Here is a 17,868-nt window from a genome sequence, read left to right as displayed (position 1 = left end):
AATATGGGATGGTATTTTTGCAGGAGGTAGGGTGGGAAGAGGTATAATCCAGGTAGCTGTGAGAGTCGGTGGGTTTGTAAAAAATGTCAGTGTCAAGTCGGTTGTCATTAATGGAGATGGAGAGGTCCAGGAAGGGGAGGAAGGTGTCAGAGATGGTCCAGGTAAATTTAAGGTCAGGGTGGAATGTGTTGGTGAAGTTGATGAATTGCTCAACCTCCTCATGGGAGCACGATGAGGAGGTTGAGCCAACGCAGTATGAGACATTTCACCTCGTTTCGCTGATGTTCATTCTCACTTGTCTTCCTGCAGGGGCTAGCTCTTCCAAGTATGCACAGATCGATATCACGGCCACGGAAACCGCGCACAAGGTGGGGACGCAACATGCCCAGCACCGGGAGGAACGGCTACAGGAGTTGGAACAGAAGAGGAAAGGGCCAGCCCCGCAGTGATCCAGCAAGGCTGCGGTGCTCCGCAGAACTTCACATCTTTGTTTTCTTCTTTTGGGATTCGAGCGGATACACAGGCTCAGTCTAGAACTTTGGAGTACAGGTGACCGAACTGGCAACTTCCACTTTGAATGTTGCTTCTGACGCACCAAGTCTTTTTTTAAAAATTGTGAACAGGTTCAAAGGGCTAATGGACTTGAGTATTGCACGTACTGACTGCCAAAGATATATTTTTGTCCACTTTCTCCTTGTCAGATTGTAATTTTTCCACTCGCTTTCACCCTTGCAATCCCCTCTTGAATGTGTTGACATCATGCTTGGCAGTACATGGGTGCCAGTCGCTGTTTGGTACATTACCCATTCTTTACAGATGGCACTGGACATCTACAAGCTATATGTTCCTGAGAAGGGAGTCACAGATGATCCTAATTCTTTGCTCCCCTACCTTTCAAGGGGCAGCTTGATCACAATCAGTCCTTGCTCACCATCAAGCCCTAACTTGAATGTACTTAGTTCCATGAGGGTGTCCTTCCTAGCTCACCACGGATGAGGAAGTGAGGGAAACTGAACTGGGCACCTTCAAGTTCTGTGTGCTACAGACATCACAGACTAGGGGAAGAAAATGAACCATAATTTTTAAAAAATTGTCTTTTAAATAAGTTCCAAGATTTCAATAATCAATACATCACAATGAGTGATAGAACTGTTTAAAGACAAGTGCTCACTTTTGCTTTTGGAAATTTGTGTTGAAACTTCTTCCACTGAAATGCACCTCAGTCTGTCTCTGTCCTATCCTCCATTTCCAAGTGTGGATGGGTAGCACAGGCATGAGGTTTGTGTCTAAGTGTTTCTGTCACTGAAGTTTCTGCCTGTGTCCTGTTGATACACACTTTTGGGACTGGGGCTGGGTGTGAGGGCAGAGGTGTACTGGTCACATCTGCACTTCAGCAGCTCTGAACACAGTGCTCTCAACAGAAGTATTTGCTTCATGTCTCTTACAAGCCCTAGTTGCAATGAATTATTTCTGCAGTTTACATTGTTTCTAGAATTGCTGATACGGATTGCGATTTTTTAAATGGCTTGGCCCAGGTTCTACCTTCTTGGTCAGTTTATCCTGTAGGATGGCCACAATAGTCACATCTGCAGTGACACAGAAGCCACTTGTTACTTGTGAGCCGAGATCAATGGATGGACAGTTAACAAGCTTGACATTCCTCTGTCAGCTGGAAAAAGCCTGTTACTCGAGTACAAAATGATGAGGGAAATATTGTGTAGGTCAAAGTTTCTGCCTTCGGCTCCCATACCTGTATTATTTTTCCTTTAGTTATCTATTCCACCTGTCTCCTCTCCAGGCAGCTTCCAAACTTGGATTCCTATTTGATCCTAAGCTGAGCATCTGTCTCCTGGTCTTCTCCTTCAGCCATATCCGTCCATACCTTCATCTCTCTCGTCTCTGCCCTGTCTCAGCTTATCTGCTGTTGAAAACCTTAGTCATATCTCCTTACCTCCAGACTCAATTATTCCTGTTCTGGCCAGCTCTCTTTCACTCTCAGCTAGCTTGAGCTCGACCTAAAATTTTGTTCCTTTTATCCTAACGCACACGCAATTCAACCATATGTCCTGTGATTACGACATTGGCTTCTGGTCCACCAAACGTTTAGAATTCTGACTCATTTTCAAATCTATCCCTATCTCGAACCTGTCCCTATTTCAGCGACGTCCTGCTAGCCTACAATCCTCTGATACCTCTGAGCACCTGTAATTCTAGTCTCTTTTGCATTGTTGCCTTTACCTCACCATTAGCAGGCCTTCCTTTAGCAGCTGAGGCTGTAAGCTCTGACATGCCCTCCCTCAACCTCTCCAGCTTAATGGTCTTCTTCAAGCGGCTCTTTCTAACTTATATCTTTGCCCATGGTTTGGCCACCTGCCCTTACAGATCCAACATGTCTCTTATGAGTAAAATATGTATTTGACCATGCTTCTTTTGTCAATATTTTTTGCAGGGTGTAAGTATTTCTGGCTATGCCAGCATTGGTTGTCCAATGGACCTTAAAGGGATATCCAGCATCTTTTAGAACTGGGTGGTAGGTAGACCCACAATGCCCCTAGGAGGGAATTCCAGGTTTTTGACCCTGCGACAGTGAAGAGAAGGTGGTATATTTCCAAGTTAGGATGGTGAGTGGCTTGGAGGGGAACTTGAAGGTGGAGGTATTCCCATGTATCTGCTGCCCTTGCTCTTCTAGGTGGTAGAGGCTGAGGGTTTGGAAGGTGATGTGGAGACAGCCGTGGTGAAATTCTGCAGTGCATCCTGTAGATGGTACATTCTGTTGTGATTGGAGATAGTGAATATTGAAGTTGCTGGATAGGGTGCTGTGGTTCGAGTGGGCTGCTTTGTTCTGGGTGGTAAAGAGCTTCTTGAGTGTTGTTAGAGCTGCACCCATCCAAGCAAGTGGGGAGTATTCCATCACACTCCTGACTTGTGCCTTGTTGATGGTGGACACGATTTGGACTCTGTTTTTCAGTGTTTCCAATACTGAATAAATCCCAAGTGTTGTGATCTGGTCAGGACTACTCCTGGCATGTGTTCCAATGGTTTCACTGTGTAATTCAGCATTCTGCTAGACTTGTTTGATTGCTGCATTGTATTAACTGGACACACAAGATGGTTGAGCCACTTGATTTCTTTCACATTCGTCCTGAATATTTTTGATGCTTAGCTCTTAAAAACATTAGAATAGGTCGAGAAATTTGGTATTTTAATTTTTTTGAAAACACACAAAGGGGCGTTTTGGAAATCCTCTAAGTATTGAAATCACAGCCACTTGATTGAAAGAGGGCAGTCCAGAGGAAACCTGGGAACTGGATGGCACGGTGGCACAGTGGTTAGCACTGCTGCCTCACAGCGCCAGAGACCCGGGTTCAATTCCTGCCTCAGGCGACTGACTGTGTGGAGTTTGCACATTCTCCCCGTGTCTGCGTGGGTTTCCTCCGGGTGCTCCGGTTTCCTCCCACAGTCCAAAGATGTGCAGGTAAGGTGAATTGGCCATGCTAAATTGCCCGTAGTGTTAGGTAAGGGGTAAATGTAGGGGTATGGGTGGGTTGCGCTTCGGCGGGTTGGTGTGGACTTGTTGGGCCGAAGGGCCTGTTTCCACACTGTAATGTAATGTAATCTAAACCAAGCGTAATGTTCTGAAAAACAAGGGAAGTGTAGAGTTCCATTCCAGCTAGTTAGTCTGAGAACACTAACATCACCCATTGTGTTGTTTGTTGCAATTGTATAGCCCCACCACTATTACTAAATCTTCCACTATAACCATAATAACTTACTCACCACCATTACAACAATTTTATTAAGATTTTATATTTTATTCATTATATGACTTTAAACATTTTACAATGTTTATGAAGATTTTCTCCCACCACCAAATTCATAACTCGTGGAGGTGCCAACACCACATTTCCTCATACTGGCACCGTTGGGTTGGCATCTCAGATCCTCAACGTAATCTCTGCCTCCCACTCCCCTTCTCTGACATCTGCTCACAGATCGATTCGGGCAGGTTATAAAGTCTGTCTATCTGTCGCAGCTGATTTGTAACGGTTCCAGCATCAGGGATATTGTAAATTGTGATTACATCCTGAGTAAAGGACTTGTATCTCTGGGTGCCCAAGAAACACGTGAGACTGTTGTTCTCTTCGAGCCACTTTCCTCTTGCTCCTGTGATGAATCCAAAGTGGACAGGCTCAGAATGTCCAGTCAAATATTTAATCTCCTGGTTGAGGTATTTGTATTTTCTTGCCTTCAGTTTAAATGTTTTCCAGTGATTTCATAGCATCTTCAAAATGTACTGTTGCCATCGACCACTGAAATTCTTGAAGATCAGGTCTGACTCCCACAGGGATCCATCTTTGTCTTTCAGTGATTCGATGTAAGTAGTCCATCCACAATTTCTGACATATTGTTATAACTTCTCTGCGATCTTGTTGTGGCATTTGTTCTGTGCATTTTTCATGAATAGGCTTTTGCCTGAAATAAGTGATAATGTTTCTCCAAGTGCCTTGCATCTTCAGCATTCCTTCTGTAAATATGGTCTACCCCTTGACAAGGTAGTAATGGTTGGGCAGAGATTGCAATTTAGAAGTAGACCATTGACTAGCCCAGATGATGTAACTTTGTATGAGGTTTTCCACCCAGGAATTTGAGACCATATCATTCTTGTAACATTTGATCCCAGATCCCTGGCTTCTCAAGTCCAGTCACTTGGCCAGTTCCCACTCTGTCCATGTCTTGTCATTGGTAATTGACATTGTTTCTTGGGCATTCAAGTGTTACTCTGTCTTTGTAGCTGTGTTTTGTTCAGGTTTCTTTTTCATTTGAGAAAATCTTCACCTCCTTTAGGACCTTGAGTTGACGTCGTCCTTCTGCAGTTCCCAAGTTATTTCCATTACAAACTTGGAAGGAGGCTTGAATCACTGCACCTGTAGATGCCTTGAGTGCTTCCTGTTTATGTATGACTGCAGCTGGTATTTGAATCTCAAGTTTTGGCATAACCGGTCTCCGTCTTTACTCCTAGCATAGATAATACCATCAGTCCAATTTCCGAAGGGTGTCTCTGTGAGCATCCGATGGTAATATAGTCTCAGGATAACATACATTTTGAGGATTTCAATCTTTTGGACTAGTCAGAGAGCAGCAGTTTCTGAGCCAGAGATCTTAAATCTTTTAAGGTCTCAAATCTCTGCCTCCCACTCTCCTTCTCTGACACCTGCCCACAGATCAATTCAGGCAGCTAGGTATCTCCTGGGGGAACGTAAGTGATGTTGTACCCTTTCAATATCTAGTTTCTCTTGTGGTTGTAAAGTCTTCACTTTGTAGGTAAAGTGGAAGTCTTTAGTCTTTGATATGTTGATTGTGAATCCTGTGTTACTGCTGTTTCACTGGACTATCTTCAGATCTCAAGTCATTCTGATGTCACTCAAAAGTACAATGTCATCTGCAAAGGACAAAGCAGAGTAGTTGATCCTTTTTCCATTGAACACCATGTATACTCTTGAGTTGGCTATTTCGACAGTGCGTAACAGCAGATCTAGTGCAGTGTTGTAGAGAATTGGAGAGAGTCACCTTGCTTGACTCCTCTCTATTTTAATAGGGTTAGTTTTACATTTGTTTCCTTCCATGATTGTGGTGTTATTGTTGCACAGATCTTCGGTCAGCTGTATAAATGATTCTGGGAGGCAGATTCTTTGCACAGCCTTGATTAATAGTTTATGATCAATGGAGTCAAAAGCCTTTGCGAGATCAATGAAGATAACTGAGAGGTCCTTTCTATTCCTTTTGGTGCCACTTCTAATGTTTTCTCGGACTGTTTTGTAGAACTGCTATCTGTTCATTACAGCTTGGTGGTCATCGCTAGAAAAATTAATCCTGTCTAGGATTAATTGGTACTGTGACACTTACCTTCACTGTCATTTTAGTGAAGACATGAAGTAGTATGAGTCCAATTGTGATCAGCCTCCAGTTAACTATGCTTTTCAGGCGTTCCATTTTGGAAATCGTCTCTTTCAACTCTTCTTTAATGAATTTGGAATTGATTTCATCCACAAGGAGATGCGTCTGGGGAAGCATCGTACGTGTCCTGAATGTCACCCACTTTCATTCTGCCCAGACCGGCTGCATTCTTGGGGTCAATCCCCTTGATGGTGGTATCGATCTCTTCCTCCTCCTTGATGGGTCATAGCAATTGACAATCATCCACTTTACTAGAATATTTTTGAATTTGTTATTGGGCATAAATAACTTAGCAGCGAAGTCCTTTTCTAGGTCCTTTTTTTGAAAGTGGGAAAAGAGAGATTGCCAGAGCCCCCAGGGTTTGACGGGCTTGTTGTCACCTGTCATTTTTGTGTAGTAATTGTGTTTCGCTGAACTGGGAGTTTTTAAGCTGCCCACCAGTGTTCTTTATAGCTCAAGTCTTCTTCATTCTTCTGGTCTTCATCTGTTCCTTTCTCTGTCCTAGGAGTGCTTTTAGTGGCTCTTCTCCATTCGTCAAGCAGTCTGAGATACACTTTATGAGACCCAACCCTACTGCTCTGATCTGTGGGGTCCCTTTTTTGCTTATCTTATCTTATCTTCTGCCTGCATAAGCAAATCAGACTGCAAATTGGAGGAACAACCCCATCTTCTGCCTGGGCAGCCAACAGCCTGGAGGACTCAACATTGAGTATTCCAATTTCAAATAGCCTCCCTTCCCATCCTCCAACTCCTTTCCAGCCCCTCCCCCTCTTCACTTCCATTCCTCTGACCGACACTTCCTTCCAGCTACCAACCGGATTCATTGTTCCCATCCACCAACTAGCTCCTACCCTTTACCTATGCTCACCTATCCCTACCTCACCACACCGCCCCGTACCCACCCAAAACCATCCCCCGACTCCTCCTTTATCTGCAGTTCCCCTTACACTCACTTCCAGTCCTGAAGAAGGGCTACAGCCGAAATGTTGACTTCTCCACCTCCTGATGCTGCCTGGCTTGCTGTGTTCTTCCAGCCTCCTGCTTGCCTACCTTGGATAAGTGGGTCGTCAATGTCCCTATGTTTGGGGTTGGGGGTTGCTGGTCGAATAATCCTCTTGGCTTGTCAGGGGAAATCTGTTGCACCCTCGTCTCCTATATCTTTATCTGGGTTATTCTCTGGAGGTTTGTCAGGTACCAGATCATGGATTGTCACTTTGGAGTTCTACAACATTCTGATGTCTGTTCGGGTGTTTTTTTGTTCTGAGTATGCTTGCGATCTCCTTATCTATAAATGAATTTCCTGCAAACCATTGTTCTGGTTCTCGGAGAAATTCAGTTTCTTCTTCCATACGCCTGTAGGCCCTCTAGGCAAAAGTGAGGACTGCAGGGATGCTGGAAACCAGAGTTTAGATCAAAGTGGTGCTGGAAAAGCACAGCAGGTCAGGCAGCATCCGAGGAGCAGGATGGAGTTTATCTCTCCACCCTGGAGGCTCCCTGCCTCTATTCCTGATGAAGGGCTTTTGCCTGAAATGTCGATTTTAAGGCTCCTCGGATGCTGCCTGACCTGCTGTGCTTTTCCAGCACCACTCTGATCTAAACCTGTCGGCCCTCTCCCAACCTAAAGGTGGTTTTTAAGGTTTTTAAGCACTTTTCATTACATTATTCAGCTTGCCAATGTCACTCATTTTGGCTGAGGCTGAACCTAGGTGTAAAGGTGAACTCACATTTAGTGCACGCAAAGGTTAGTTGGCCCTCTGCCATAACATTTAGCGTGGGCTATCTTGTGATATTCCCCATTCTTTTTGCACCTGGATCATCTAGTTTGGATCTTTCTAATGTGCTGCTTCTCAGCCATATGAATGTGAAAGCTTCTTGCTGTTGGGAAGAGGGAATAACTGAAATGCAAAACAGTCCATTTGTGGGACAATGGATCACACCTTTCTTGGTAGTTCTATCATATTTTGGCTTCATTATAACTGGTTCAGCTTAGGTTGCCATATCAGATGTTTCGCTGCCATGTTCCTTGCAGAAGTCTTTTACAAGATTTAAGTTCATGTTTGTATTGCCGTCTGCTGTAGAAGACCCAGTCTTTATGGTGTTATTGGTTTCTGATGGGTGGGGTGCCCAAATGGTTTCTTTTACAACAGGCTCTTCAACATCCACTGAAACTTCTAGTCCTACTGGCCTGATTTTCGGATCCAGGTGTGTGCAGGGAATGTATAGTTGTCTTCTGGGTCTCTCTTCCATCTCTTCGCTTTGGGTTGAGATGGATTTGCTAGCAACATTCCCTAGCAGACTGGAACTTGTGTGGCATAGGTATTTTTCACAGGACGCTACCATGAATGCAGGTTGTCTTTCTGGACTTCCCCTCCAGACAGATGTAGGTTACTGGAGGTTACTGGTTACTATCATCTTCTTGATACTGTTTGTGTAGTCATTGAGTCATACAGCATGGAAACAGACCCTTTGGCTCAGCTCGTCCATACCAACTAGGTTTCCTAAACTGAAGTAGTTTTGGTTTCCCTTATTCTGAGGGCAAGACCTTGGCTATGCACCTTATCTATGCCTCTCATGATTTTATAAACCTCTATAAGGTTACTTGCAGCCTCCTACACTCACAGGAAAAGAGTCCCAACCTGTCCAGCCTCTCCTTATAACTCAAACCCTCCAGTAACACTTTGGTAACACTTTTATAATTCTCTTTGCACTTTTCCTATAGCAGGGTGACCAGAATTGTACACAGTACTCCAGATGTGGCCATACCAAAGTCTAGTACACACTTAGACAACCTTATTGATCTTCAAGGGTCTCAATTCTCTCCCCAGTTACTCTTTTGCCCCTTAATATACTTGTAGAATCTCACTGGATTCTCTTTAAACTTATCTGTCAAAACTATCTCACGACACCTTTCTGCCCTCCTGACTTCCCTCTTAAGTGTACTCCTACAGCCCCTATACTCAAGAGATTCACACAATCCCAGCTGTCTACACCTTACATATGGTGACACCTCGCAGAACTGTGGTGCCTTTGACTTGTGCAGATCAACAACTGTATCACTACTTTTCTCAGTCAATTTGGCTGGCCTATAGCAGAGTTATTGCTGTTTCCGGTGAGGCTAGTGTCGAGGCATAACCGGTCGCTGTGGCAGACAAAATTGTGTTAAAACTACCACAGAGATAACTCGTCAGGCAAGACACATCGTAGACAGTCAGTTACTCCCGCCATATAGACCTTGGAGACTACTTTGCCATTTAATACCATGGATAATCCTTGACTTTAACTACTTATTCTATAATCCCCATATCCATCACCTCCCTACAATGTTTTAGCTTCGTCTGAATGAAATTTCATTTGCTATTATTCTGCACCTTTTGAAATGCCCCAGTCATTCTGGGGTGGTCTGCATTAGTTCAGTAACTAACTCCAAGGTAAAGAAAAAAAAATCATTTCTCTAGATTAACAGCCAGCCAAAATGTCATTCCATTGTCCTTATTCTGATTCCCACTTGAAGGTGGCCGTGAGCCTGGCATATCCCCATGCCCCACTAATTTGGTATCTCCTGCAAATTGGCTAACGTCAGGCGATATGACCAGAGGAATGTCATCCAATCATGACAAGTGTCCACCAACTGATGTTAAATTAGGAATTTCTACAGCTGAGGGGACCTTCTGAATCCATCGTCCATGCTATTCCCGGTTGCGGTTCTCAAGTCCGTCCTTGTGGTGTTTTACACTGGAGTGCCTCACTTCTATAATGCAGCTTGGCCAGTTTCTTATGTCACTTGGCATATTTTTAACAACATTGTAAAGTTAACTGTACTTTTTTTCTGGGGAGGGGGTTTTGTTTAACATTGTTGTTTGAAGTTCATGATTATTTTGCATTGTTGCACAGGCACTAATACCAATTACTGCCTATTAGGGTCTTAAGGTCAATTCCTTTTTTCCCCCACTATGTCCTGCTGAATAAATTTTGAAAGCAAAATGTAAAGTGTCTCTTAGACATCTTGCAACAAAACGCATTTTGCAATATAAACCAAAATGAAACGGATGAGCAAAAACTAGAAAGCTGTTTTTGAGGAGGGATTTCATGGGAAAGTTTTGCTTTCCTCAATTGGTTGGTTACATTGATCTGTGTATTTATCATGTATTTATTTCAAATGTATACATATAATATATATTTTATTCAACTCTTCTCATGATTTCGGGTTTACTGCTGTAATCTTAATGTATAGTTATGTTCCTTTACTTCCAAATGTTTGATGGATAGGAGTTAATATACTGCCTCTTTTGAGTATGGCACTAGCAGTTGGGGAGTGATGCTTATTTTTACTCGACGAAGTCACTGCTAGACTTCTATAGATATTTTTTGAACTAATGTGTCACCCTCAAAGCTTTTTAATACCGACTAAAGATAGACCATGGGATGAGTTGGTACTGTTGGGCATTTGTTAAATCAAATTCCATTGGATTCAAAAGACTGCTCAACACAGTTTAGTTGTAATGTTCAACTTATTAAACTCTTTATAGTGATGCTGTTTTTTGTAAATGTATTTTTGCCTTCCAGTGGTGGGTGATGAGGGGGGTATGGAGGTGGTTGTTTCCGCTATGCAATGGAAATTACTGAGGGGGATATTAGCTGGGAAACATTTAAGCTGCTCGTACACTGGTTCCCTGGCTACTTTTCTTTTCTAAGAATGGATAATATGACCTGTGTTTTAATAGCACCCTTTGTGTCCTTCGCTCATCCCAAGCTTGAATTACTTTTGAAGTGAGATCACTGTTATAATAGGTTTATAAAGTTCCCGTAAACAGCGTAAGATGAATGTTGGTTAAGGGTTATGAACTGACCAGTACATTGGCAGAACTTAGCAGCTCTTTTTCAAATACTGCAGTGGTATGCGACCACATGCCTGCTGTTCACGCTCAATGGTTAGCAATTTTACTAAAATAATAGACAGAAGTAGTGCTGTGTGCTAGGCTAAACCACTACTTGTTTACTGGTACCAGTAACTTCAATTTCTATTTTAATCCATAGTAATCTTTTTATCTCATTTGGTATTTACAGAAAAGATGGTCTATTCTTTTTAAACTGTCCTCCTACCTTCCAACAATCTCCAACACAAGAACTGTGTAGCCCATCTGGCCAATGCTCCTAACGAGTGTCCTATAATTCTTCACTCGTTCAAGTAACTGTGCAACTCTCTTCCTTCTTTCGTTTATCACAGGCCTCCACCGCTGTTTGGTAAATCCATTCCACGCATCCAGCACCCTCTATACAATAGTTCAATGCAAGCCAATCATGCTAGAGCCATAGAGTTTTTACAACGTAGAAAGGTTCGAATCCTGTCAGGTAGGTGATTAAATTTGAATTCAATAAAAATCTGGATTTACAAACTCATCTCGGGGCAGCATGGTGGCTCAGTGGTTAGCACTGCTGCCTCACAGCACCAGGATCCCAGGTTCGATTCCAGCCTTGGGTGACTGTCTGTGTGGAGTTTGCACATTTTCCCTGTGTCTATGTGGGTTTCCTCCAGGTGCTCCGGTTTCCTCCCACTGTCCAAAGATGTGCAGGTTAGATGAATTGGCCACGCTAAATCGCCCATAGTGTGTTATGTGCATTAGCCAGAGGGAAATGGATCTGGGTGGGTTACTCCTCGGAGGGTCAGTTTGAACTTGTTAGGCTGAAGGTCCCGTTTCCTCACTATACGGAATCTAATCTAAATGGGCCCTTTGGCCCATTGTGTCCCTATCAACCATCCATCTTGAAACCTATTTTCCTGCATTTGGCCTGCAACCTTGTGTGCTATGGCATTTCAAAACTTCACCTAAATATTTCTGAAATGTTTTGAGGGTTTCAGCCTCCACCACTCTTTTTAGCTGGTGAGTTCCACATGCTCTTCGCCCTCTGGGTGAAAATTACTTTCCTTAAGTCCCCTCTAAATCTCCTGCTTCTTACCTTAAAACTGTGAGCCCTACTCCAGCCTTGTTAGCCCTCCCAAAATGCATCACCTCACACTTTTCAAATTCCATTGGCTACACTTCAGCCTATCTGACCTGATTGGCTGCTTTAAACTTCTTCTAGGTTTGATCTTATATCCTCATGTTCCAGAGTCAGTGGCAATTTAATGTGTAGTTAATACTTGATTGATCTCTTTCTTGTTCTGGTATCCACCAGGTTAAAAAAAAATCCAAGCCGAACAACTTAGGTTTCTTGTGATCAGATTTGTCTGGCCACTTGGGGGTTTCCTTTCTTCTTGGTGATGGAATATAAATAAAAGATTTACACACCTGTTGTTTTTCACTTGCACACACATGACATGGGTGCTGGGGAAAAATAAGCATTACCGCTGTCTGGCAGTAGCGGGGGGGGCAGGAGTGTCAGACATCTCGTTAAAAAAACAAAAAAAATACATAAACAGGACAATCAAGGCTTCTGTTCACAGGGGGGAAAAAATAAACAGGAGTGGGAGATTAGAATCTCCTCAGTTCAGATGTAGGACTCTGAGCTGGCTGGCATAGCCAGTGTATTGTGAGGAAGAAGAAAAAGAGAAGAATTCTTTGAGTTAGGAGACAAAAAAAAATCAGGTTTTTAATTAGTTTTTATATCATAGAGTTGTAGAGTTTTTGCAGCACAAAGGCCTTTCATTTTTGGCCAATCATCAACCAAATGAGACAGTAAGTCTCTCAGGTGGATGGAAAACATCCCAGAGACAGCAATACTTTGAAAAAGAGCAGCGAGATTCTCCCTGGTTCATATCACTTGACCAATATCATCGACAGATTTTCTGATTGTTGCTGTTATGGAAGCTGGTTGTTTACAAAATTATTGTTGCATTTCCGACAAGTATTTGTTTGTATTGTGTCTTGGGACAGCTTGAGGTTGCAAAAGGTGATAAATAAATGTAAGATCATTCTTTTATTTGATTATTGTGTCAACCCAAGGAGGGACCGCATAAGGGACCTCTTGCACATTCACACTGGTCAGGCTCCTGTTAATTTGTAGAAATAACTGTAGATTCAGACCCTTGTCCTTCTTTGCTTGAACTTAAAAGCATGTTGGAAAAGTTATTATTTATTACTGAAGTAGATTAAAAAAAAATCGAGCTGCCTTGTTGATGTCTTGAAGATTTCTGTTGCTGATGTGTTTTATGTGGTGCCTCAGAAATTATCTTAAAGTAAGTTTTTATTATTTTTGTACAGAAAAAGAATTCCACTGTTTGTGGCCACAGCTCCGATGTTACCTCAATTTACAGAGTACTGCAGTGAGCCACAGAGAACAAAATCCCTATCAACTGCTGTAAATCTACTGTATTCTTTTCATGTTAATGTGGTCCTTCCTGGCTTTGAAGGAACTGACTCTGTGTACCAAGTGCCAAGGGTCACCCTGTGGTGTCTTGTCCAAACGCCCATTTTTCCTTGGTGGAAGACAGCTCTAACATTGATTCTGATCTTACTGTCCTCAATCTTGGTCCTCGCCTCACATGATGGCCACACACGTGCAGCTTAAATAACAGCCCATAAATAATAGTTTACGGATCCCAAGATGATGGTTCTCTTTCCCCCTGCCTCTCCTCTTTCACCCACCCATTCCTGGAATGAATGGTATGGTGAGATGGTACTTCTCAGCTGCTTTTCTGAGGTTAGACCAAATATCAATGCAAACCGGAACCGAATCGGGGACATTCTTGGGTTGTTACGGTCAAGGTACTCTCGAAATTAGCTGGTTCGGTCAACCTGCAGTGTCATTGCAGAACATGAACCATAAAGAGAATGCACAAAAATGCTGAACTGCAAAGTGGTGTATGTCACGAAGAGAAAGGTGGGCATTGTGAGGTCAGAACTTTTTGTTGATGATCATAAAGCAGCAAACTCTTCACTTTTATACACTGACTGCCCTCCTCCATAGTTCCAGGACTCTGATTTTAAGTAGTGGGGGGTCCATTATTAACGATACCTCATTGGTGGTAAAGGCTCTGTCTGGGAGGCTCTGTTCAAACCAAGCCACAGGAAGGTTGGTCAAATCTAGGAAAGACAGTTGTCATTTCCTCTTGGCCATTATTTACTTCTCTCATGCCCTTGGCCTGAGGGTGTTGATATCTTTCTAAGATGGGTGAGCCATGAACAGGTGGCTAGCTTCAATACATTGATACACAAGTCATGAGAATGGACACATTTATTTGAACACGTCAGTGAATGCAACACAGTCCAGATGGATGCTGACACCAATAAGTTTCCACAGGGATTACTATGAAGTAGTTATAATACAGAAACAGACCAATTGGCTCAACAGATTACTGTTGGGATAATGGATAATAGGAACATGAACCCTTGCAAATTATCTTTCCCCATTTCTGGCACTGGGCAGTGAAATCAGTTCCAGACCTGCACATTGCTACAGCAGAGCAGTTAGCTTGGCACAGATCAGGAATAGAACCTGGGACCTTCTGGTCTGTGTGGCTCCGTTTATGCACTGCCACTGACAAAACTGTTGGGAAAGGGGAATAGGAGTGGCTTTTAAGCAATGAAGCGCCCAGGCATGTATTTTACTCTGCAGCTGCGAATGGCACTAATTAATAGGCTGTTTACTATTTATATACACAGAGATGATGTGTTTACATCTGTTTTTATTCTCAAAGTGTTTTAAGATAAGACTTCCACCGCGCACAGCATTGCGATTAATAAACAATGTATGTATTGTACTGGTTAAAATATCATTACTTGTTCTTTGGAGATCGGATAAGTTTTCAGCACCTTGGTGATCCGACCTTTCCAATAAACAGTGGTCAAGTTTGATCTGTTGGTGTCCAAGTTTTTTTTTTACTCTTTTCCCTTTCTTGTTAACACACCATGCCTTGTATTGTGAAATCTTCCACACCACTGCATGCTGCATAAACCTCCGACAAACTATTAAGCTTTTTGGAAAATGTCTCAGCCCACCAGAAGATTTGACTGTGCCAGATGTAAAGACTGTAGACTTGTAGAAGAACTTTACATCCCAATGACAGCTTAGACTTTTGGAAGGATATAATCAAATCAATCAAATTGACCGTGTTTATTGTCTAAGTTGTGCATATTGATTTCCAGAAGACAGAACTTGACAAAGTCTGCGTGAAATTAATAAAAAGACAGGGAATTTAACACAACTTTATGGCATTGGTTGAAAAGAGTAGGAATGAAGTTAATGAATTCCGATCAGCAGGATTTGATGTGGTGTTCCCCAGGGATATAGAGGTGGTAATGGCTTCATGCTATTATTTGCTAGACTGTTGATTCAGTTATCGAGATCATATTCTGTGGGCCTGGGTTCAAATCTGGCTAAGGTAGATAGTGGAATTCAAATTCAAAAGGAAATCTGGCCTTAAGAATCTAGGATGACAATGAAACCATGGTCAATTGTTGGAAGAACCCATCTGATTTACTAATGTCATTTAGGGAAAGAAATCACCATCCTAAACAAAGTAACAAAGTATAGATGAGGGCTTCAGTAGCAGATGAACAGATGGGTATGTTGGAGATAAAAAGAGACAGTTTAATCTGTATTGTTAGCAGGAAAACAAATGGTTTGCATGACAATGAGTATTATCAGGCATTTCAGGGATAACTACATGTTGGGACAGATTCATCAGTCTCCGTGACTAGTAATTGGTATTTTCATCCAATCTACAGTTGTGTTTGCTGCTGCGTATCATTCAAAATATCAGGTATCAATATTGAGCAGGGGAGTATCTGCAAAATGGAGAATTTCTGTTCCGCACAAAAATAGCTATTGTACACACTTTTGAACAGAAACCTCAAAGTAACTTTTAAAGAAATAAATCCAATGTTGTCAGAAAAAAAGCATCAAAAAAATTAAGGTTTTACCAGCTTTATTTCACTCATGGGAATTAGATGTTACCGTTTCTGTTCAGAGAATCCACTAAGTCATGCAACTTTTTGTTCACAACTCCTCCATGAACTCCTTTCTGCCCCATCAGAAACATCAGAGCTTTGGATAATCTGCCAATACAGATGCTCTTTCCTTCGTCACCCAGTGTCCTGATATCCATTGAGGGGTTCTTCTCCAGCAGCATATTGTCCCGGATGATGGAGTACTTCTTCCCACCAATGGTGATCCCGTTTTGGAGGATTGACTTTCTGTCTTTGTCAATGATCACTTCGACCTCCTGAGATGTAATCTGGCCCAGCACACCGTCACTCCTGCACGCCCAAATCTTTTTGTTTTTGGGGGTGCATCCAACGATGGCGATGTCTGCAATGGTGCTGTCTTGCAGAACTGAGGCTATATATTCTTTCCAGTCCAGCATTTTCTTAACACCTATCACCAGAACAAAAAGACAATGTGCTTGTACCCTGAGGGAAGGCTGGAAAATGAAGCCACTGGCCAGCACAGGGTAACATCTGATGTCATGCAAGCTTTATGACATTGTCTTTACACCACAAGTATTGAACTGGGAGACTTTTCCTGACACACCCCACCCCCATGTTTCCTGATTTCATATCAGCCTTTTTCCTTTGGCTTACTCCCATAGCAGCATCTTCTGAAGGCAGATGAGGAACTTGGAAATCTAATACAAGCTCTCGAGAGTCTCCATCCTGACCCAGTGGAGGCTCGAGGGCTTAATGTTAAAAGAAGAAATAAGGAGGGGAGTGGCATGGAAACACAAGGACCAGCATTTTTTTAAAAAAAGGAAGTATTTGGAAGAGTAGAATCCAATCAACACTGCAGCATTATGGAGATGGAGAGTATTTGTTTTTAAAATTGAAGGAGGGGGATGGAGGTGGGGAAGGGTTGCCAGAAGTGCACTGCCAGGCCAGGATGGTAGGTAGGGAAGGAGGTGACAAAGGTATAAATTTTGACATCAGTTGCTCCCATCATTCCCCAAAACAAATTAACTCATACTAGAATTGACTATTGGACAAGTTATCACCAAGCATCATCCAAGTCACTGCGTTTGTCATTTTCTTGTGCCAAACAAAAACTAAAGGAATTTGCATTGATATGGCAGCCTCAGGACATCCTGTGAGGTACTTTAGAGTGCAGCAGCTGTTGAAGCACGGAAGAAGTTTTGCTTTGGAACACAAGACTTAGGAATAGCAGTAGGCTATTTGGCCTTTTAAGATTGCTTCACCATTCAACAACATCATGGCTGATCTGCTTGTGGTCTAAGCTCTGTCCTGTCCGTGACCCCTACACCCTAGAACCTCTTGATATTCAAAGTCTAACTCAGTCTTGAATAAAATTAAAGACCCAGCCTCCACTACGTTTTGGAGAAGAGTATTCCACACACCGATGACATTTTGGGGAGGGTGAGGTCTTATTTGTCTCAAAGGGATAGACTCTTACTCTAAAACAAAGTTCCCAAGTTTTAGTCTCCTCCACAAGAGGAAACATCTGATGGGTATCAAAACCTTGTATCTTAGAAGTTGCATACAGCAGGCACTGACAAAACAATAGATACTGACTGATTAATCTGTTATAAACAATGTCAAGATTAGAGTGGTGCTGAAAAAGCACAGCAGGTCAGGCAGCATCCGAGGAGCAGGAAAATGTCAGCTGAGAGTTATACATTGGTCAGGGGATACCAGGGAGATCTTCAATGCCACATTTTGAATAAGGACATCTTTTAGTTCCATTGGGGGAAGGATGGGCATATAGGGGTAGCCCAGAGTCTCAGTTTAACCACACAACTCCATCCTCACTGTAGTGGAGAGTCAGATTGGATCATATTGGACACATTTAGAGAAGGAGACATCATCTTTATAGGATTTCTGCATTTCTTTTATAAAGTTCATTTCTGAAGACAGGTCTAGTTTGGTAAAACTAATCTGCTGGTCTATAGTAGGCTGTCTCAAACCCTGCCTACTGATCTAAAAATGATAGAGCAAACAGGCAGCAACAATACAAGTACCAATG

At 42.6% G+C, this 17,868-nt stretch overlaps 2 protein-coding genes across 5 annotated transcripts in view; one reads left to right on the top strand and one right to left on the bottom strand.

Annotated features, from left to right (window-relative positions):
- Positions 1 to 549, top strand: part of dok7b (docking protein 7b) — a 95,439-nt gene extending 94,890 nt beyond the window's left edge. For all 4 annotated transcript variants that reach the window (XM_043703645.1, XM_043703653.1, XM_043703659.1 and 1 more), the window contains one exon: positions 310 to 549. In XM_043703645.1, the coding sequence (XP_043559580.1) occupies positions 310 to 449 (140 nt within the window). In that variant the 3' untranslated portion in view covers positions 450 to 549. The remainder of the gene's footprint in view (positions 1 to 309) is intronic.
- A 15,289-nt stretch (positions 550 to 15,838) lies between these two features.
- LOC122539558 (profilin-3-like) lies at positions 15,839 to 16,258 on the bottom strand. The gene has a single exon (XM_043674544.1). The coding sequence runs from the start codon at positions 16,256 to 16,258 to the stop codon at positions 15,839 to 15,841; it is 420 nt and encodes a 139-aa protein (XP_043530479.1).
- Positions 16,259 to 17,868: the final 1,610 nt, after the last annotated feature.

Source organism: Chiloscyllium plagiosum, chromosome 2 (assembly GCF_004010195.1).
Source record: "Chiloscyllium plagiosum isolate BGI_BamShark_2017 chromosome 2, ASM401019v2, whole genome shotgun sequence".
Taxonomy (NCBI): domain Eukaryota; kingdom Metazoa; phylum Chordata; class Chondrichthyes; order Orectolobiformes; family Hemiscylliidae; genus Chiloscyllium; species Chiloscyllium plagiosum.
The sequence above is the reverse complement of the archived record's forward strand: the minus strand, read 5'-3'. Positions and strand labels throughout refer to the sequence as shown.

Coding starts and splice junctions, on each gene's coding strand:
- LOC122539558 (XM_043674544.1), bottom strand. CDS start 16,258: ATGCTGGACTGGAAAGAATATATAGCCTCAGTTCTGCAAGACAGCACC.